Genomic DNA, 23,128 nt, shown 5'->3' on the forward strand with positions numbered 1-23,128 from the left:
CCTAGAAAAAATCCCAAGATTTTTTTTTCTTTTTTAAGAAAACATGTTTTCTCAACCAACGTGGTATAGTGAGGAAAAGGGTTGGACTGGGAGTCAGGAGATCTGGGTTCTAGACCCCACTCAGCCATGAAGCTCACTGGGTGACTTTAGGCCAGTCACAGACTCTCAGCCCAATCTACTTCAGGGGGTTATTGTTGAGAGGATAAAATGGAGAGGAGGATTATGTAGCCACCTTGGGTTCTTTAAGGGAAAAAAAAGGTTGGGATATAAATGCATTAAATAAATAAATAAATCCACACGATGTATGCACAGTACTTTGTTACGTTGGTAATCCAGGATCACAATTTAATGATTTCTTCACATTTGTTTTTTTACAAGAATCAGATGGCATGTACTAATGAGACATCAACTGTTTTTTAAAAAAATATGTACGTTTACATCAACAGAATTAAGACAAATATAAACCTTTTCTACTTACAATCATTCTATACATATTATAATAACCAAATCACCAATCTGTCGCACAATATAAATGTTTAGTTGTTATAATCTAACAACATAGAGAAAACCTTTATAAAATTCTGTTTTAGGTTTTAAACTTACCATTAACTAAAATTAGCTGTGCAGGATGTTTGGGGTACATGACTAAGGCACCGACAGTACAAAGCGAATACAAAAGCAAAAGTATTTCCTTAGGAGTGCTCTACACTGAAACACCACAAGAAAAGGCAACAATAGTAAGTAAACCTGCTGCAGCCATTAAAAGTTTGTTCTGGGATCACAAGGTTATTCCTATTGTTGAGTTTCTTCCAGTATAACCATTTCAGTTCTGGTCACAGCACATGCTCTGACACTGATTGCAAGGATGGACTTCACTAAGGTGCACTTTTCATTACTTTAGCATCTTGTACTTCAGTCAAATCATTCAGTCAAAGCAGAAACATATCTCAAACATATGTTAAAAGGATTTTTCTTGGACTTAAACTGCAACACTTACAAAAATACTCTCCCTTAAACTTGGGATTGCTTCAAAACATCGCTTTATAAATATAGAAGTACTATGCAAGGGACTAAAATTGTGTGTGTGTATGCCTTCTCTGAGCTATTTGAAAATGGATTTGTTATGCATTGGATTATATAGTAAATTTACAGGAACTAGTTCAGTATTGAGAATTTGAAATCCTCACTAAGGTTTCTTTGCCAATCGTATATCACATGGCATGGGACGTCATAAGTAGCTCACTGGTAAAGTATAAGGTTTGCATGCTAGAAATGTTCTTGGTTCAGTGCTAGCACGTCCAATTTAGAAGGTGTCAACTAGCAAGGCAGCCTCGTATTGAAGTATTTTACAGTGGAAACAAACAGCCCAGCTCTCAAATCTAACCTCTCTGTGTTAATGTAATTATCTCTTCAAAGCATGCATTCCATGTATGGCACACATGTATGGCTTTAGAACAACAAGTAGGCCTCATAAGCAAAGCTCAATCAATCACAGCCAGGAAACAGAATTTCACTGTATTGCACCACTGTGAATTGCAGGGTCTTGTTGGTTTAAGACTGGAATGTCTGACAGCTTGTGGCTAATAGGAGATCAACGGAGAACGTGCACAAATTGACAGAATGAATTGTGAATCTTGTATATTGCCTGATCGATATGCATAGTCTCAAAGTTGAATATGAAGTCACCCAAAAGGTTTTCGTACAGTGACCAGTGACTGTGCACATGTTCTGTTGAACTCACATGAGCCCCAACATATGAATTCCATGTATCTTTGAATAAGCTTCAATATAATTGCATACATTGGTACCTAGGCCTCAGAGCCTACATAGTTTTTACAGGAATTCCTTGAATAGTTTTTGCAAAAATAGACAGAATAGGTAAGAAAACAATCATGCAAATTAGAGTGCAATCCTATGCATCTTTAGACAGAAAAATATATCTTACAATTCCCAGGATTCCCATGCTGGGAGTTGTTGGACTTTATTCTGTCTAAAGATGCATAGGATTGCACCCTTACACACTGTTTATAAGCAATCTTTTAAAAGATTTTCCATTCAGTCAGATTTCCTGTTCTTATGCTCAAGGTGAAAATTCAATCCCAACAACATTCAATGATGGCAATTAGTGGCAATTCAAGCCAATCTGTTTTAACACAGACAGAAACTGTGCCTCAAAGTACCAGATATTAGTAAAGTGTGTCCATGGCTTCTTTTGTAGAGTTGTAAATCAAAGGTAAGGTTCATACAACAAAAGTTAGCTCTCCAAAACAAAAACAAAAACGCAAGGAGCCAAAGCAAAAAGCTTTCAAAACTCTTAATGAAACCTGTGGTGTTACGTCACGCGAGTTTTTATAAGATCAAAACTTCCAAAGTTAATGATTTAATCATCATGTAGGCAAAACCTTAGGCCGTAGTCCAAATCAGCTAGGAGTAGGCATTTGGGTAAGATATGTGTCGGAAGGCAGAAGAAGTTTCTATACAAGTACAAACAGTCAAACGGAGAATTAGAGAAGTTGGCCATCTGCCAAAAGCAAACTTTGCACAGTTTCCAACAATGTTCCTGACATGTGTTTTACACACAAGGAGTCCTGTGGACCACAGGAGTTGATATAAAATGCCCTTTGGAGACAAACGTTTGCCTATTAGAAGTTAGCTTTAGCAAGCTAACAAATAAAATAATTATTAAGGGAAACTTAGCACCCTTATACAGGGTCCCCAATCCAGCTAAGTGACTAAGGCTGTAATCCAATGCATGTTTAGACAGAAAAAAAGGCCTACAACTCCCAGCATGCATGCTGGGAGTTGTAGGTCTTTTTTCCCTGTCTGAACATGCATAGGATTGCACCTTAAAGCTGCAATCCTAAATTCATTTACTAGGAAATGTCACTGAACTCAATGGGACTTCTAAGTAAATATGTTTAGGATCATGTTACATTGAAACCAATGGCACTAGATATGACTAACAAGGTATAAGTCCTTTTGAACGGAGTAAATATGCATAATGATAGGGTTGGTTGCTGAGAGTCTAGGCTAATGGCTTTCTAAATTATATTGGGGGAAAAGTGCTATCCACCAGCAAGCATCCTTAATACTACAGTAGCCAGATTCCCATCTACATGCTTCAAAGAGCAAATAAAGTTATTTGAAAGATTAATGTAAAGATACAAGATTAAAATTTATTTTTGATTAATTACAAGTGCGTTTTTGTTCATATTAGTAAGCAGTTTTTATACAATCTATTCTTCACTGCTGCCAAAATACAACAGAGCAGAAAAACGAACAGCTAAGACAAAGCTATTTTTTTTCTTAAAAAAAGAGTTCTTTGTTGGATAGAATTTCATTTAACACAATTCGGAGGTAACTTTTTTCAATTGTAGGCATGTGGCACTTAGACAATCATCTTTGCACAGAAAGCTTTTTAACAGTCATGCGAGGGCACAGTAATTATCTTGAACAAGGCAAATTTCTCACCACAGAGCAGTGGGGAAAAGTAAAGGAGGCACTGCACTGGAACATAACACCTAGTAAACTCCACATTATACAATTTCAGAAACAAATACTTGAAGAGCTATCATTAAAAAAGGTAGGGTGTTACTGGTGAAAAATGATTTAGTGATAGCTTCGTCTGGCCGCCCTAAGTCAGCGTTATCAGTAATGCCTTATGCACATTGCCACGGGGGAAGTTACAAGAAATAAACTCAAGATGCTGACATGCGACGGGAGCAAAAGTAAATTCTAACTTTCTCATTTAAAGATGCAGTGTTCCCTTGTCACAGCCCTCCAGGTAAAATTCAAACATTGTACAGATAACAGAAGTGTTTCCTTGGTATTCAATAGGTAGACCGTTTGCAATATTCACATGAGTATTTCTGCCTACTGATGCAGACCACATGGGAGTCTTTCTACAAAAGAAAACTATCAAATATGAGATTTTGTTCTAAATTATTCTCTCACCACTCTGTAAGCTATCAAGCGTCTCTACATTGTTTGTATAAAGCTGCAATCCTAAATACACTCCCTAAGTAAGTCCTATTGAACTCAATGGGATTTACTGCTGGGTAAATATGGTTAGGATTGTACTACATATTTTGCAAATATGATAGTAGAAGGTTTGGGAGTACCATTAAAATTCAAAATTGCACAAGTACCTATGACCTCTTAAAGGGGTGAGAGTTGTGGGGCGGTTTTTTCCATAGTTTGGTTAAAAAGCAAGACTTCTAGATGTCCTAGTAAAATGCCCTGCATTCGTTTACATTTATAGAACAAGAAATTAGAACAAGTACATAAACAAGATTTATTCTGTCAATCTGCATTGTGCATGTTAGCAAACCACTGCATGCTTAAAGAAGTGCAAAAGAATGGAGGATGTCACTGACTTAAAGTGCCCTAAAATGTAGCTTTTCCTTTTAAAAATAATAATTAAAAATGCCAGAAACAAAATCTAGAAAATAAAATGGTTCATGGTGTAAACATCTTTGTATGCCATCATCTCAGTTAAAATCAGAAACAAAACATTGTGGCTGAGTTCACACAACACTTTTCTCTACTCAGGGGGAAAACTCCACTCAATGGTAGAGTTTGTAGGGGGTACGCACCATATAACAAGTTCCAACTCCACCACTATGTGGGTGTGGCCTCCTGTGGAGTGGACTAAAAGTCAACACAGCGTTTGACATTCCTCAGACCTCTCTCCTCCCCCAGTCCTCTCAATGGTATCCCATCAGCCATTGCTGCAAAAACAAACAAACAATCCCAGCAACTCTCCTAGAGCAGCACTCTCTCCTTTTGCCGCTCTTGCCAGGGAAATAATTCTATGCCCACTGGGAAACTCCACTCAATTCAACAGGAAACTCCACAGAGCCCTCCACACAACACAGAACACAATGGTTGTGCAGGAACTCTCCACTGCACAGTGTGGAGATTCAGGGTGGAGTGTTCTTCTAAAAACCTCCACTATGGGGTAGAATTTTCCCTCCAGGCAACATTTCTCAATGGTGGTTACACTACCATTGAGAAAAGTGTGTGAACTGAGCCTGTATCTTTCAAATCAGAAAAGGAAGCAATTTAAACAAATTACCAGCAGTAGATGTTTATGGAAAGATAGTACTGCCAAAAGGTCAGTAATGGATATTACACACAGGAATATCAGTAACCGTTTTTCAGGCATAAATAAAGAATCTGTTGAAAGTATAAAAGCCATGACTACCAGAGATGGCCCTCCTGAATGGCTTAAAGTGGTTAGTGGATAAACTAAAACAGGCCACATGGCATGACCATAGATAAAGAACCAGGAAGAGAACATCTACGTGGAGTATGCCCAGCCCTTTAACTCCTTTATCCTAGAAAAAAGATAAAGAGGAAACACATTTTAATGAAGAACTGAGCACACGTTCATTAAAAAAAATAGAAAAAAGTATTAGTCTGTACATGAGATTAGAAATGACACAGCACAAATAACAAATTACAGCACTATAAACGGCAGCAGTACAATGTTTTTCATTTATTGAGAGGTGTGTGCGTGTGCATTCTCTACAATTATCTGAAAGGACTTCAAAAAGAATAAAGCGAGTGAATTATCCAAACAGTATGGGATTTAGTACGCTATGGACATCTCAAGTTGCATCAACTAGTTATCATTCAAATGTAAGTTATGCTCTACAACCAGGGAAAACATGTAAAAGGGAAAAACATTTAAGAGGCATTTTAGGAAAAGTGAAGCCATCAGACATTTGGATTATTTCTCCTTCCATTAAAAATATGGACATATTTGCTTAAGTACAAACATTTTATGCAGCTCATTAAGCCAAGTTCTAAATAATCACTGAATATTCATTTGGAACTACTGCTTTTCTTCAAATGCCAAGGTTTGTTTTAAAAACATGCTTGAATTTTATGCAGCAATTGTCTTTAGAAAGAATTGCTGACTTAAAAAGCACAAGAGTCAAATCTAGTAATTCAATACTGATCAAATCATTAAAGCAATGTTTAACATTTTGTTTCTGTTATTCTCTTTTGTCTCTTTCACATAGTTAGATTGTAAAGTTTAATTTACCCATGCGCCATTTAGGATCTGTATCCTGGCTGGAACCTGGCAGTTTCCTCAAAAATCAGTTCTTTCAGTTTTTCCTTCGGCAAGTCATCAAGCTCCATGTCAAACTTGAAGGGTGCTTCCGCTACAGGCTTAAGTAAAATTAAAAATAAACATGAAATCACTTGCATTAAGACTTAGCAGCCCTCTTTACAAGTTCGCTCCACACATTGTGTGAACCCATGGATGGAACTTATGAACAGGGCTGTTATTATAGGTACTCTGTCAAACATTAACTACCTGAAACAAAGCAGGTAAACTATGACTCCCTTTGCATAACATGAATATTTTAAGTTTCAAATCACTATAATCCATATTTGAAGACTCTCAGCTATAACATGGTTTACTATAGAGCATATTTTGAATATTGCAGAACCAGCCACTCAAGTTCTGTAAAAAACCCAACAACAACAAATAATAAAAAAAAACAACTATATTAGATTTAGCATATATGTTTGGAGGATGGTCCCACTGTGTCTGTTTTGGGTTCACTCATGGGTATGTGCGTGTGTGAGACTCTGCCCTAGGACTGCAATTCTGGTGCACATTTGCTTGGGAGTGGACCCTACTGGGTTTGGTTGGACTCACTTCTGCGTGAAAGCACATAGGGTTAGGCTGCAGTCCTATATCTACAATTAGGGGTATGTCACACTGAAATCAGTGATTATTATTTTTTTTTACAATTTTTGTTATATATACCTTCCCTACTCCACTCCCCCTTCCCTATTTTCCACAACATAGATAACAATTACAGATGAAACCATATTAACCACTGTGGTTTAAGCATTCTGTCTCACCCACTCCCCACCCCTCCCAACCGTACTGCTTAAGCATGGGATTTCTTTAATTGGTTACACACTGGTGATAGAGGGATCAGACAGAAGAAGTGAAAAGGGTTGAACTATAGCAGAACTATGCATGAAAGCACTAAGAGAACCGGGAACAGGACTGTTGGAAGACGTTAAAAACTGTTTCTTCTTCTTCTTCTTTTTTTAATGCTGTAAGTGCTTTGAGGACCTGAGTATCAAAAACCAGGATATAAAAAATGCACAGCAAAATCAGTGAAATGTAACTAGTTTAGGGCACAATTCTATACATGTTTAGACAGAAAAAAGTATTTCTCTCTCTAAGTATGCATAGGATTGCACCCGTAGTAACAAATCTGAAGTAAAAGCCAATCTGCTCTTTTTATTAAGATTTTTGCGAGCCTTACTTCTCAGACAATATTCAGCTCTGATTAAGGTCCAAATTGCCCCATTATGACTGAAAATAGCCAAGTTTATAAGTTAGAGTGAAACTGAAAAGTTCATCAAAATGCATTAGCAGCTCAATCCTATACATATCTACTAAAAAAATATGTCCCATTGAATTAAGTGGAGCGTACTCCCATGTAAGAGTCCAGCCTAAATTAGAATGGACTGAAGTTGAGGTCCATATTCCTTTGCTATAAACAGGTAACTCACACAAAGAACAAAACAAGGCTATGGTGCTTGTACAATAATACTGTTTATGGGTTCCAGACACAATTGCTGCATGTGTAACAGCATTGCATCAGTATTTCTCAGCACGGACATACGCATAGCTTTAAACAATTGTGTACCTATGTCTGGGAGACCTGACTGGGTGATAGTTATCACTGCTTATGGAAGTATGTCATGTTAATCAGTGTAAACGATGGAGCAATTGCATCTGTTATGTCAAATGTGGCACTGCTCTGAAATATACCAAGGGACCAAGTCACATGACCCACAAAGGAGCTCTCACATAGGCCCTGTTCTGACAACACGCTAAGCCACGGTGGTGAAGCGTTTTGAGCTAAACATTATGGCTCAGCGTGTCGTGTGAACCATTCCTAACCATGGCGGCTACATAACCACAGTTTAAACACGTTCACTAACCTTTTGTAGCAAAAGGGTTAGCAGCCTAACCATGACTTAACATGTTATCTGAACAGGCCGCCCATTAACTGATAAACTTGTATATGAATATAAACATGAATTGGTTCAGTAATTTACTTGTCAGCCTCACCAGATCCCAAAACTATTCAAAGCATAGTCCCCTTACCTCATCACTTGGGTCATAGTACTGCTCCAGATACGGATGGGCCAAAGCTTCTTCCACCTCAATTCTCTTATGGGGGTTGAAGGTCAACATTTTATCCAACAAATCAAGAGCTATAGAAAAGATCATTTTAGAATTAGTTTGCTTTGCAGCCATGTCACTACAGTATTCTTCTGTTCTTCTATGCATGATTTGAAGAGTGGTCCTAAATAAAGTTTATTTAGTAGTACAAGGCATAATCCATATCCTTATTCAGAACAGTTTGATAAACTGGACAACAGGGCTTTCCCTATAGTAGAGACCTAAGCCCTGGAAGAAAACATTATGTATTAGAGGAAATATCCTCTAACTTCCCTAACTGATGAATAGACATTGTTGAAGATTTTATGAGACTTTGGACTGGGTTTAGCATTCAGCCAAGAAAATCATCCAACTCTGCTTGGCTTGGAGTGTTTGACTGCCCTCCTCTTCTGATTTTTCATTTGGCAAGTCCCCAGTCTCCCTCTGTACACATATGTGCATTGGGAAGAGGGGGGTTTCTCTCCATGTGACCCATCGCCTACAGTGTGCTTGTGTGCACACGTGCATTTTTATGAATGTATGAGTTGAGGAAGGCAAAGATACTCCCTATCTTTGCCCTGATTTCATCAAACATATATACATACACATGGGCTATGCATCTCACATTTGTCTCAGTCACATTTCTATATTTCCACTATAACAAATAAAAGATTAGTCCCTTAATGATTAACCATTAAGTAAGTGCTCCATTATCAGGATGAATCTACCTAACCCAACCCAAGGAATATGAGCTGCAAAGAATGGTTAGCATACTACAAATATCTGGATTTTTAGAGATACTTAGAGTGCAATCCCATGGATTGTATTCCCCTTAGAAACAAGCCTCTGATCTTGGAGGCTGCCAGACTGCTTTTTAGCTCTCCATCCTCTTTTTAGGAAAACTTCCTCTACACAGGCCTCTAGATAAATTTTCTTCTAGAAATGGCACACTGCTGGGGGCTGGAGAGGTCATAGGATTTCTAATAGCATGAACTCTCCTGACTTTTCTGCCCACTGTATTTGCAACCTCGGGAAGCAGCCCAAGTGGATCTTTCTGCAGAAACTGCAAAGCGGGGGTGGAGAGAGGCAGGGATTAAATCTTAGGAGTCCCCCCTCAGGGTCATAGCAGTGCCTATAGCCCCAGGCGGGGAACTCCAAACTATATTTTCTAGGATCCTCTCCCAGGTACCACAGGATTGCTGAGTATTTAGAAAGCCAGTTTCTAACAATTCTTTAAAAGTAACAATGAATTTGAGGCGGAACATAAATACAGCCTAGTTTATAAAGGTCCATTCTGTAACATGAGGTAGAATGGAGAGAGTGCCTCCATATTCACAAGATTCCAGCCCTTGCAACGTTTTATGGTCACTAATCTTATATCCCTACACTTTTGTATCTCACATTTGTATCTCACCTTTGGGGTCAGCATTTGGAAACAGCCTGTTCCAAGGCACCTTATTTTTGTATGGTAGAGAAAGCAAATAATTTCTGGCTTTCAAATTGATTATACAGTTCAAGTCTTCTTGAGAAGGAGACCCAAGTATCCCTGGAAAATGAAGAAAATAGAGAAAAACTACTGCATGCCTTTGATAAATATGAACATTAAGACAGACAGCCTGGCCAATTATCCATGTTTTGGTAAATTGCCAGATTGAACTGGTGCAATGTGTTCTACATCTTGCTGCTTTTGAAAACTAATCAGAAACTGCTGTTAGTCTAAGATATAGCTGCTAGGTTACTAACAGTGGCTGATGGAAACACATTTCATGGGTACAAAAACATCTTCACTGTTGCTGGTCCATTTCCAAGCACAATTCAAATTGCTAGTACTTATTTTTTAAAGCCCTTCATGGCTTGGAATGTGGGAACCTGAAGCTCTCACAAATAAACCTAAGGTAATCTTCAGAGGCCTTTCTCCATGTGCCTCCCCATCTCCTGGGATTTCCCAGAAACATGGCCTTTTCAGCTGGGTCACTCATTCTGTCTGGAACGCTCTCCCACAAGAGGCTCACCTGGTACCTACTTTTGTCTTTTGGGTGCCAGATAAAGACCATCCCGCTTTTTAAAATTCTGGTGCTATGAATTTACATATTAATTCTTTGTGTTTTTATTGTTTTCATCTGTTTTTATGTTAAATATTGTTAACTGCCCTGGGAGTAGTGATATTGGCCTGGTTTATTTATTTATTTATTACTTACATTTTTATACCGCCCAATAGCTGAAGCTCTCTGGGCAGTTCGCATGTAATGCTAACACATAGTATGGTATGGGTTGTTGAATTCTGGGTTGTCATGCTATGTGAACATGGCTGCACTAATAGACTACAAACAACCCTGAAAGAGAACTCATGGTTTGTTGTTCGGTTGTGAACTCTGGGTTGTTTAAACCATAGGTTCTCATTATATGTGAACCCAGAGCCATGGATTGTTCATGGGTTATTTTGCCAAGCTGCAGAGGTGTCAGGCAAGAATGGCAACTCCCCACCCTGCCCCCAGCTGCTCTAAATGCCAGTACTAAGATCTGTGCAAAAGCATTTCGGATACAGAGAGGAAGCAGGTGAAGGAGGAGGGAAACAAACAATACAAGGTTGAGAAACAAACCATGGTTTGTTCGATCATCTATCTGCCAGACAAACCTGGAGGAGGGCAACAAACCATGGAATACTATGGATTAGTATTATGTGCATACCAGGCCTTAGAGGAAGAAATGTTGTAAATACAAGTAAGAAGTCTGATTTTAGGAGCACATGAACAATTTCACTTCAATTCCCATCACGTACATTTTGCATCTGAGATTATTAACAGCTTCCAACTCTTCTTGATACCTGCCCCCCACTGAGAATTCAGCCTCTTCCGTGTCTGATGTTGCAGAAAAATGAAAGTTATGATGAACAAATAAAATAAAATGAAAATTCATCAGAATTCTCAAACAAAACACAAAATGAACATATCCTTGAAAAGGGTTTGGATGCTTCTACTAACAGTATTAAATTTTATTGTACACTTTTAGTTTACAATTTTTCTATGTGATAAGAAAATGCAGACAGGTCTGGACATAGTCCAGCCAAAATTAGGCACTTTGATCCCATTGTGAAAACAACCACTGGCCATTACTGAATAACAATTGCCCTTGTGAAGATGAGCTGCTGCTCTTAATGAGCTCCTGACATTTTAACAGTGCAGCTGCAAATTCAAACAAAAGATCTGGGGGACTGGCACATGTATCTTTTTCATCTACTCCACCTCCACTAGAGTTCTGGCAATTTAGATCACCCATAGGCCCGAATGTAATAAGATGCCTACTAGATTTTCAGAGCTGGACAAAAGTGCAAGACTTTACAATCCCCTTTAATTTAAATGGGAAAATTAAACTATGGGATAACTCTTTCCCATAGAAATCAATGAGATGTAAATCACATCTTTGGCCGGACTGTACCCTTTGCAAAGGTTGCTGGGGGCCCAGGAGACAATTTAGGGTCATAACTACTTGTCATGCAACTATGCAGTATAAATCTCAAGCTAATTAAAAGAGTACATTTATATCAAATGCGGAAAAGGAAGTTGGCTTTTGCTTGTATCCTACTTATTTTAATGAAACTCGCCCAGGAGAGGGTTCTGGTGGACTGCCCACTTATCTGTTGGGAGAAGTGCAGAATGTTGTATACAAAGCAGGAGAGGACTGCCATAAATTTAAAATGAGAAATGACACATCAAACCGGGAAAGAAATGGCAATTAATAGACAAAAGCAGTCAGTCTATATATGTATTAAAAACCTTACCAAGGATATGGTTCAGCTGATCAAGGTAGTGTTTTCCTGGAAATATGGGTCTGTTTGATAGCATCTCTGCCAAAATACAACCTACTGACCAGATATCAATAGATTTTGTATAACCCTAAATGTAGAAAGGGAAGAAAAATCAGTTGTTGATAGCATTTGCTATATTGTTATACATACTACAGTTTAAGTGCTAATGTATGGTAATTTTGTAACACAGAACTCCAGCTTTAGCACTTAAGATGAATCAGAACTTTATGTAACTGTTTTTGAACAATGAAGCAAGCACTGAGCATTAGAAAAATGAAGGGGAAGCAAAGTATTACAAAAGACTCCTACAGCACAATCTATGCACATTTACTGAGAAGTCAGGCCCACTGAAATCAATGGGACTCACTCCGAAGTAAGCAAGCATAGGATTGCAGCACTAGAAATGTATAGTACAAATTATTCAACTGTCATGTGATGCCCACACAGGTGATTCTGTTTTAATTTGCAAGCCCACAAGGCCAGTATGATCTTCTAGTAGACCAAGTATTGGATATTGGCCATGACAGACCAGCTTCAAACGATTGCAGAACTGGGCCTGTTACACTCACTCAGGTTGGCATCCCCACCTATAAAAGGGGACTAACATACAGTGAGATAAAAGAGTATACTTTACACACTAAGAAGTGTTACTGAAATAATTAAAAACATGACATGTATTTTACCTACAGAACTTATCTCTGTATGTATAGCTGGGAGGCAAAACTACTACTTAATAGATGTGCTCTAAATTATTTAACACTGTATAGTCGACCTAAGCTGATGATCTGAGATATGCTAGTATAAGACTAGGGAACATCGCAAGTATTAAAACATGAGTTATGAAACCCTTGGGGTGTATGTGGGGGAGGGATGCATGAGAAATTAATTTCAGCTTGTTCTTGTTCAAGATTTACCCAATGTACACCTCCCAGATTAAACACCGACTCGGATGTAATCTGTGGTCAAAGTCCATAGATTTTCAAGTTTGCAACGTGATTTGCATTGCAAAAAAAAAAAAAGTGTGTCCGGCAGCAGGCATACATTTGAAAAAACAACAACATGAAAACATGCCTACTTTAATCTATGGTAGCAGAATGTGTACATTTCAAAGATGCACACAATTGAAGGGTACATTTGGAAAAGTACACACGAAAATGCACATAGATTTTAATGAGAAAAGGAAAAACAAAGCTCACCGCCTGATACGGACTTGAATCGGTACGAGCTCTGAGATGGAATTTCAAAAGCTTCGGCAATCCTTAATGTGGGATGGACCTGACTACTAACAAGCTTCAGTCTTCTCATGATGTCACCTGTCTTCTTCTTCCCCAAATTATGATTGGAACACACTATATGTCACAATGCTCTCCACCAGTCTAGTCAGCATTTGCCTCCCACAACTAATAATTTGATTCCCCCTATATGTGCACTTTCATTCACGGATTAAGATACCGAAGAAATACAAGGCTGCAACATTTTGGTTTAACCCCCCCCCGCCCCACTATTTTTACAGTTTCATTCCAAAGCTAAATAGTTGCAGCACTATGAATTGCAGCCTTAACCGCGTAGTTATAAGGAAAGCCACATGGAAGCAGTTACATTTTAGACAACATCACCTTTAATAATGGGCAGTCAAAAGATATCTGCTTAAAGTCAAAATTACCTTTTTTAAAAAACAAATTATGTTCCAAACCAACACAAGACTTCCAATTGTTCCAGCCATCACTGTCTATGTATTAAACTCAAGGGTGCAATTTGTGCGTGTGCAAAATTGAGGCTTGAGTGAGATTTTCTAGAAGTCAGAGTGTAGGGAGGGAGAGATGGAAGACCCAAGCATACCAGTAAAAGCTGTCCAGTACAAGAGGGTATTTGATTGAAAAGGTAGTCTACTGCAATGCAAAGTACGCGAAATATTCCAACCACCACATAGCTCTCACCTTTGAATTCAACATGATTTCAGGAGCTCTGTACCAACGTGTGGCTACGTATTCTGTTAGGAACCCAGTGTGATCATGATCTGGATCTGCAACACGAGCCAATCCAAAGTCACAGACCTAACGTTAAATAAAAGGTATTAGAAGAGAGGCATCTCTTTCTTATTTTCAATTACTTCAGTATCACTAATCACAATTCCCTCAGGTTTGCAAGCCGCAATACGAACTGTGTCAATGCTAGAATCTGCAGATTGGCTGCTCTATGACAACAAACAGGGATGCTTACAGGTCCCATTTTGAGTACTAAGGAAATGGAAACAACATCCAAAGCTATAAAAAAATAGTGAGCAAAACTGAACCTACAAAAAAAGAAGTCCGTGACCTTCAATCCATGCTCAACCAACCTTTTCCCCCCTTTTGCTAGATACCATGACATGCCAAAAAGGCCCATAGTAAACACTTGCCTTTCCTGCCATCCTCTGACTCCTATTCTGGGGAAAATCATAATCCTATTAAATACGCATAATTTATTTAGGTATTTCCTGGCACATCGTTTTTTTAAAGTGTAGAATAAATAAGTATTATAGGGACACAGTTAACATATATCCCAACTGGGAAAACTCATGTTCCCATGATCGAGAGGCACGTACTATAACTCGCTAACCTTGAGATCACAAGTGGTGTTTAGCAGCAAATTGGAAGGTTTGAGGTCACGATGCAGCACATTGGCTGAATGGATATATTTTAATCCTCTCAGGATCTGGTAAAGGAAATAGCAGATGTGATCATTGCTGAGATGCTGAGTCTTTAAGAGCTTGTAAAGGTCTGTCTCCATGAGATCTTGCACAATGTATCTGTAAATCAAATTAAGGCAAACCAACCAACATTTTACTCCAGACACTGGAGTTCCTGAGATTCCAGTTCTACATTTTTAAGAGAAATTGGGAAACATACAATATTGCTGGATACTTAATAAATGGAAGTGCATGATCCACAGCAAATGTCCTGGTGTCCTATTTAAGATCAAGTAACCCTAGATGGTTTGGGTTTAGTCCAGCTAATAAGACTCAGCAAGCTTCACCGTTCTTTATAGGAAATCAAGTTTTTAATGCATAGTTTAGAATAGTACCAAGATAAAAATAAACACATGTTCAACACAGAGCAGAAAGCTGAAACAAAGAACACATGGACATATCTCTATAAAGGATACACATCTTTCATTTGTTCAATTGTTGGAGCTCTGATAATGTCATTAATCCCAATAATATTTTCATGCTTGAAGCGCAATAGGATTTTGATCTCTCTCAGAGTTCTCTGGCAGTAAGTCTGGTGTTCAAAAGGGCTGATTTTCTTTATAGCCACCCGAACTTTGTTGACATTATCATAGGCAGAACTAGAAGAAGAATTGTCAATATAAAACAAAAAATTAAAGTCCATTATCCACAAAACAGTCCAGAAATTTAGAGATGAAACTGCCTTTTTTATATTCACGAAGGTAACATTGCAATTTGAATTTTATTATTTGACAAAATATTGGCCAAGTTTCAGCACTGAAAGACTTCCCTTGGTAATGTTACAGGAATTACACAATATCATAATTCTTCTTAGATATTTACCTGCACCAAGTTTCTCTCTTCATTATCAACAATATAAGTAGATAAAGCTTTAGATAGTGAGAGAAATGCTATTCAAAACAGGGTTGGATCCAGAGTTAAACGTACGTAATAACTGATTCTCCTACTTCCCTGGAAATGTTAGACAGATGTTAGACTACTGAATGGGGTGGAGGCTATGGAGTGGAGGCTAAAGGGAAAGTTCTTCAAAATCAGGTAGTGGCACCTTCCATGAGTACAATCTTTGCCTGCAGAAAGTCCCTAATTTTTTGGAATTTCTCCCTTAACCCAGCCTACATTTAGTAGAGGTTCCCAGCCCTCTGAGTAACATTTTGGGGGACTGCAATGGGAAGGAGGGCATGGATGTTTGCTTCTCCTGGCCTGGTTATGCACATATAATTCTAGATCCAACCCTTGCATTAGCTTCAAGTCCTGTTAAATAATTTTCAATAGCCCAGGTATATTACTAAAAAAAATGCTATAATCCTCCTTGACCAACTTTTCCTACTGTTATCACTGAATACTGGGATTACAGAAATAAAGATGGGACACTTTATCAATATAAAAATGGTACACATGACAAGCAAGCTGACTTTTTCCTGTAGATTTTGATATATTGATCCAGCCTTACAAATGCTTTCCCTGTTGTCCAGGTAACAAGTTATTTCCAGCTTCAGCTCTTTTTTTAAAAAAAAAAATCAGGATGTGAGAGATGTAGTATCTAAACTTGCACAAGTATTCACAAGACCAGCTAAAAGCCTCTTCTGAATATAAATAAGACAACTGACTATTGCTTTGTAGCCAAGCTTCCTTAAAAAATAATAATAATTTCTAACTTCATTTCAGATTTCAGGCCTAATAAAATGTCCATAATGTCTGCTTTACACAGAAAGATGACATGCAATCTCATGTCTCTGAGAGAAACACAGTAAAATTAACCTCAGCTTCTTCACATAGATAAAATTGTTATCTATCACATAGATAGCATTGACCAGGTTGAAATAAGGATTCTCAAAGGGTAAGACTTGTTTGGTAAGAAGTCTGAAGATCAAACGAGTAAGATTGAAGAAAAAGATGCTTTAGGGAATAACAATGAGTACATATCAAAAGCCAGCAAAAGCTTGTAGGCAACAGGAAGATCTTGTGTGTGTGTGTGTGTGTGTTTGCATTACATTATATTACATATTAATTATAAGGTTGACACCCAGGAACAATTAATTTCTAAACAAGCTGATCAAACTGATGAGCCATAGAATAGAAAGAGGAAGAATAATTTTATAATCTACAATTATAGTAGAAAGAAATCACTTCTTTACTGAGCAATGAATCACTGGTCTCCCAGGTTGAACAATGTCCAGGCCAGAGTTGAATCTGCTTTTAGGTTATGCTCTCATGGCCAGGGTTAAATTTGCCATTACATTTGAGGCAAACATTTAAGTGGAATATTCATACAATAATGGATTAGAAAAAGCAAATTATACATATGTTTTAGTTGGGATTTGCATTTAAGTTAGTGTTTTAAAAAGAAGAAAAAAGTGCTACCATTTATATGCATATTCCTGAAGAGGTTCATGCTTGTATAGATTAGCTGAGATATGCTGAAACTACAAACAAGATAGATTATTATTATTATTATTATTATTATTTATTTATTTATATAGCACCATCAATGTACATGGTGCTGTACAGAGTAAAACAGTAAATAGCAAGGCCCTGCCGCATAGGCTTACAATCTAATAAAATCATAGTAAAACAATAAGAAGAGAATGCCAACAGGCACAGGGTAGGGTAAGCAGGCACAGGGTAGGGTAAAACTAACAGTATAAAGTCTGCACAACATCAAGTTTTAAAAGCTTTAGGAAAAAGAAAAGTTTTTAGTTGAGCTTTAAAAGCTGCGATTGAACTTGCAGTTCTCAAATGTTCTGGAAGAGCGTTCCAGGCGTAAGGGGCAGCAGAAGAAAATGGACGAAGCCGAGCAAAGGAAGTAGAGGCCCTTGGGCAGGCGAGAAACATGGCATCAGAGGAGCGAAGAGCACGAGCGGGGCAATAGTGTGAGATGAGAGAGGAGAGATAGGAAGGAGCTAGACCGTGAAAAGCTTTGAAGGTTAACAGAAGTTTATATTGGATTCTGAAGTGAATTGGAAGCCAATGAAGAGATTTCAGAAGCGGAGTAACATGGTCAGAGATGGCAACTCCTCTGATTCTAACTATTTGTCTATCACTTCAGATAGAACGGTAATGGATTAGAAAGTTGAGACCTTACATACAGGAAAAGATTCCACTTGATTACTGGAATTCTTTGTGATAGTATAAGTATTGCCCCTGGTGTATGGACTATTGGAGGTGGCTCCCATGTTGCAGGTTGGGATTCCAGGAGGATCCAAAGTCCTGACAAGCTGAAAACCATTGATTTAGATTAATTCAACAAGGCTAGGGAGAGGGACAGGGAGTGGGAAGCAATGATATTAACTTTATTCCTGGAAGGAAGGTCTTGAACAGAAAGTAAGGGAGGTGCCACAAGTACATGCCTTAGGAGAGCAAAGGTAAAGAAGCACCTAGTATTGTTAGAGTGAGCATAGATTGGAATGGTGTAGAACAGCCTTCCCCATCCTGGTGTCCTCCAGATGTTTTGGATGACAACTCCTAGTATTCCTGACTATTGGCCATGCTGGCAGGGAATGATGAGAGTTGCAGTCCAACATAATGGGAGGGGGAGGCTGGTGTAGAATGTTCCAGGAAGATGGCAGAGAAGAAAAGCTACATGCCTTTAAAATAGGCAGTCAGCCAACTCTGATTTTCTTCAGAGGAGCTTAGCAACCGAAACATGATTAGAGCCATCAGGGGTTAAGCCAGATCACGGGTTTAGTGGAGTAAGTACGTCCAGATCTAAGGATAGGGAGAAGCTGAAGGTAGAAGCTTAGACAATACTGAGCTAGATAGACCAATGCTCTGACTCAGTAGAAAGCAGCGACCTATGTTCCTAAGTTACAGGGTCTAAATACTGTCAAGAAATACTTTTGTAAGCCGCCATGAGAGCCTTTTTTGGCTGAATGGCGGCATAAAAATACTTAAATAAATAAAAAATAAAAATAAAAAAATAAAGAATAGGCAGAAGTGACAGGAGAAATAACAATTTCAAGAAGACCAGAGCATTAATTGACTGCAGATCAGAGAAATAGCAAGACACAGAATGGAAGGAAGGAAGTGAGTGGTGATACTAAAAGAGAGAATTCTACAAAAAAGGGAACAGGCAGCTTAGTTCTTAGAGATATGAGAACAGATCGTGGCTGTGGTGGTGGATGCAGACATCAACAAAGAGGAAGAAGTGGGAACCCACTGGATCAGAGATTCTACTACCATAAATGCTCAATCATAAGAGCAAGTTAGGAATATTGTCAAAGAGGGGAAGCTATTTATATGAGGTCTGGCATGGAAGTTGAAAGCAGGTATGGTGGGGAAATGAGGACACAGCAATAGGGAGAGGCAAAGAAATAATAGAGAAGGAACTTTGGGAAGAGTAAGAAGGGAAACCAGAGGTTGAACTGGCAGTATTCTGCAAGGAAGTCCACTCTGCCATCACAGCAGATGGGGCAGGGTGCATGTGAGAAGGAAAGACTTTCAAAGGAGAAGACAGCACCAGTGATTGTGTTGGGAGGAAGCCAGGTGTTGGGGGTGGAGAGAAGTAACTAGAAACCACAAGAGAGGAAAATTTCTAATGACCCCAATCTGATAAATGAGCAATGCTCTTCAGCTGCACCAAAGCCTGTCACTCTGGCTAGGATCTTGGTTTTAATGACTAGGAAGGACACACCAACACATGGATGTCAAAGATCTGAAGGAAGCAGGGGAACAACTAGGACAGCCCTTGACTACTTTGGCTAGTATCTGGGTTTCAGTTCATATCAGAAAGGAATACTAATACAAGACCTTGGGTTTAACAAGCTAGGGCATTTCAACTGCTGGTTTCAAACCATTCCTTTTGTGTGGTTAAAATCAGTCATTTTAGCAAAGTCACAGAACAAGCTCAATACCGTAATCCTGAATACATTAATATAGAACAGAAGTACCTCCCAATGATTTCTTTGATTCAGACTCAGTGTGCACATGCTTATGACATCTTTACATCCAATCTGCTGGATATTTCCACTTCTTAAAGTCTCAATCCAATCTGGTTGAACTAAGACATGTTGCAAAGTGTTTCTTAAATTCATACATTAGTATCAGTTACTGACCACAGCTGAATGGTACGTCTATGTTCTAGCTTTTAAAGTAGATTTCATCAACAGTTTTCACAGCAATGAACACAATTTTTACAGAGATAACCCAAGTGCTTTTCACTCACATCCACTTTCATCAACTTCAAAGAAACAAAGTAAATTCTTTACCATCATAGACATTCTCCTGGAAATGTGGCTGCATGATTTGGGGTGTCCCAAAGCTTACTGAGTGGTTCATACCTGCAGTTCCTTTTTTGTAACTGTCATTACACATTAATGTGCATTGCACAGAAATGACTGCTTTGACTGAAAAAAATACTTATTTATCTTGAAGAGGAAAGTTCTCCAATCACAGGGAGACACAGTAGTCCAAATATGTATAAACATTAGGTCTTTATTCAGTTTACCTATAGAGCTCAATTTCGAACTTGCGCAAAAATAAAGAGCTGGAAACTACTAACCAACTTCAGCATTATCTGAAAACCAGCTTAGGAAGAGACAGAATGCATCTGATTGAGGAGGAGAAACATATACTAACGGCTGGCTGCTCTGCACAATATCTAGGAGACCAAAACAGATGCATGCAGCCTTTTTGAATGCATTTGTAAAACATTGCCAGCTGTATGGAGCAGCAGAGCCTGCATTCAGCATACATTCTTTATAGCACACACGTGTAGAATATACTACAAATGCAGCCACTGCATCCATGCCAAGTTCTGGCTAGCTGCTAACTAGAGAAAGCTGTAGAACAGAGGCTGCATGGTTCTAGAGTCAGCCATTTATGTGAGAGATACACCCCAACTCCAGTGTTTGACAATATTTGACCCGACAACTGAACAATGTCCAAACCACACTCCATTCTATGCATCAGTGGAAAGTGCCATTGACTGCATGTAAGGCATGTTTAAGTTGCACTGAAGTCTGTGACACTGAAAGACTTGCATGCTGCTTATTTCAGCAGTGCTTAAGCACCATTAAACTGTCCAGATTACATGCAGAATTTAGCGGAGCCTGTAAGACAAGCAGTTTAAGCAGGATGTGGTTGTATGAGCACTTTTTTCTGATATATAGGTATAATGAGCTTTTGTCTGTTTGAGCATCAATAATTCTGACCCTTTCTTATTCCACACATACCTTAGTTCTGTCCATCACAACATATAGGTATATCAATATAATATATTCTATTATTCTGGGCAACATCTATTCACATCAAGCAAGACACTGAAATGGCAAGAATGGGAAATGCCAGGGATGGAGAGCAAGTATTAATCAAGCAGCAAGATAGCTTAAATGCCATTATTATCATTATTTTATATTTTACTGTCATAGTTCCTCATATCCACATTTCTACACATATATGAACATGCAATAAGTTTCCTATTACTACACTTCCCATTACTATACTCTGGTGGAGAAAAGGAGATAAGAAGAAATCTAGTTTTTAAGGCTACAATCCTATACATACTTACCTGGGAGTAAGTCCCACTGAACTCAATGGTACTTACTTCTGAGTAGGTACATATAAGAATTGCACTTACAGCTCTTTTACTGGTCTGCGATACAGAAGGGAGCATAATTATGATTCATGTTAAGGTTATACACACTCAGAGTAAAATCCCACTGAACCCATTGGGGTTGACTTCTAAATAAGCATGCACACAACCAGGCAGAAAGGTTACAAATCTAAACGCATTTACCGGTGTGCAACTCCCTATTTTGCACACACACACACACACAATCACCTCAGAGGGCAGCTCAGCCCCAATTAAAACAAAATACACTAATGCTGGTGGCAGGTGCTGCCGCCACATATGCTGCGATTTTGAACATTGTGGATTCGCTATTAACAAGGCATTAATGCAAGCCTTTTGAATGCAGAGAGGGGAAAGGGAAGGAAAGAATGAAGCAACAGGATGTGATAAAAACAATTAGTGCATTTCAGTGGCAGGTCAATGTGGAAATACTTCGGTTGTTTTGGATCGGGCTAGGAGCCATCCTTGGTGCCTCAGGGAGAGCTAGAAAAAGGGACTGTAGGAACGCTGCTTTTAAGCAAATAAATAAATAAATAAAGCTGCAATCCCATGCACGCTTTTACCTGGGGGTAAGCCCCATTGAGCACAGTGGGGTTTACTTCCGAGTAAGCGCACACACAGGACCTGCAGCCTCTCAGCCTGACCTTCTGTATGTGAAAGTAAAAGCTCTCCCGTTGCAGCATCAAGGAGCAGCATTGATGCGCAGCAGCCTGCCACACACAGCAAGCATGGTTTGCTGCTTTTTTCTTTTGCCGCAATTTAAAATTGCTATGCGCCGCTTTGGGAAACCATTTCCAGAGGGGTAGCAGCAAACACAGGCACACACTTTGGGGAGCCAAATGTCTAGAGAAGTTAGATGTAGCACTAGAGGAGGGGAAGCGGGGTGATGGGAGGAACTGCGGCCGTCTTACCAGACCATCCCGTACGCCCCTTCCCCGATATAGGAGAGGTTGGTGTAGCGAGGCCCCACGTCGAAGACTTGCCCTCGCACCATCTCCGGGCCCCCGACTGGGTTGGCACAGCTGCCCGCGGCTGCCCCCGACACCGCCGCCATGTTGCTGTCCGTGAGGGGAGGAGGAAAAGGGGGGGATGAAGGAGGAGAAGAAAGAGGGAGGAAGGAAGGGAAGAAAGGAGGAGGGGGGGAAGGAGAAACGCCTCAGAGAATGGACTCCGCCTTCCGCTGCCCCCGCTCTGACCGTGTGTGGCGGAGGGGAAAGAAGGGAGAGAAGAGAGAGGCGGAGGAGAGCAGCCAGACGACCCGCCGTCACCGCACAAACCGCCAGCCGCGCTCTGGGAAGCGGCTGAGGGGAAAGGGGCGGAGCCTACGTCTCGCTCGCCTTTGGCGCGCGTCTCTGTGCGCGCGTGCTCGCGTGAGGGAACGAGCCACCAAAGGCCACACACAAAAAAAGGGGGGGGGGGGGCGAGCCGAGCTGAGGAGAAGGAGCCGCGGTGGGCGGGGCCAGCTCCCGACCGTTGGGTCTGTCAGTGGAGGTTGGTGGCTCCGAGGCTGTTGGGGTGGTCGATCCGCGCTGGGTTTCAGTCAGAAGTCTAAAGCAGCTCTCTGAGGTGCTGAAGCCTATCCCCCGAATTGGGTTCGGCACCTTAGAGAGCTCCTTTAGAGTTCTGACTGAAAGCCTGTGAGGATTTACAGCCTCCCCGACATCGGAGTCACCAGCCTCCACTGGCGGGTAAGTAATGCAAGAGAAAGGGAGGGAAGGGGCGTGGCTTCTGAGCAAAAGTTGCAGGACTGAAGCCTCTACTCCGCTCGCTCGCGCCGAAAGGGGCGGGGCCCGGAGGGAGCTCCACGAAACGCGAATA

The 23,128-nt window shown here is 39.7% G+C and overlaps 1 protein-coding gene across 1 annotated transcript; it reads right to left on the reverse strand.

Annotated features, from left to right (window-relative positions):
• Positions 1–315: 315 nt before the first annotated feature.
• On the reverse strand, positions 316–22,589 carry MAPK1 (mitogen-activated protein kinase 1). The gene is made up of 9 exons (XM_063143715.1): positions 22,222–22,589; positions 15,159–15,341; positions 14,613–14,802; positions 13,952–14,068; positions 11,988–12,102; positions 9,624–9,755; positions 8,153–8,262; positions 6,053–6,180; positions 316–5,339 (listed from the first exon to the last, which is right to left on the reverse strand). Exons 1-8 carry the CDS (start codon positions 22,362–22,364, stop codon positions 6,064–6,066), a joined length of 1,107 nt encoding a protein of 368 aa, XP_062999785.1. The 5' UTR covers positions 22,365–22,589; the 3' UTR covers positions 316–5,339; positions 6,053–6,063.
• Positions 22,590–23,128: the final 539 nt, after the last annotated feature.

The sequence above is a fragment of the Elgaria multicarinata genome, chromosome 18 (assembly GCF_023053635.1).
Source record: "Elgaria multicarinata webbii isolate HBS135686 ecotype San Diego chromosome 18, rElgMul1.1.pri, whole genome shotgun sequence".
NCBI lineage: Eukaryota > Metazoa > Chordata > Lepidosauria > Squamata > Anguidae > Elgaria > Elgaria multicarinata.

Bases quoted from the DNA above. Each gene is read 5' to 3' on its own strand.
- MAPK1 (XM_063143715.1), bottom strand. From the start codon at position 22,364: ATGGCGGCGGTGTCGGGGGCAGCCGCGGGCAGCTGTGCCAACCCAGTC. The intron at 15,342-22,221 runs GTAAGACGGCCG...TTCTTCTTCTAG, and splicing joins GGGGCGTACGGGATGGTCTG to TTCTGCCTATGATAATGTCA. The intron at 14,803-15,158 runs GTATCCTTTATA...TTTGATTTACAG, and splicing joins ATTGAACAAATGAAAGATGT to ATACATTGTGCAAGATCTCA.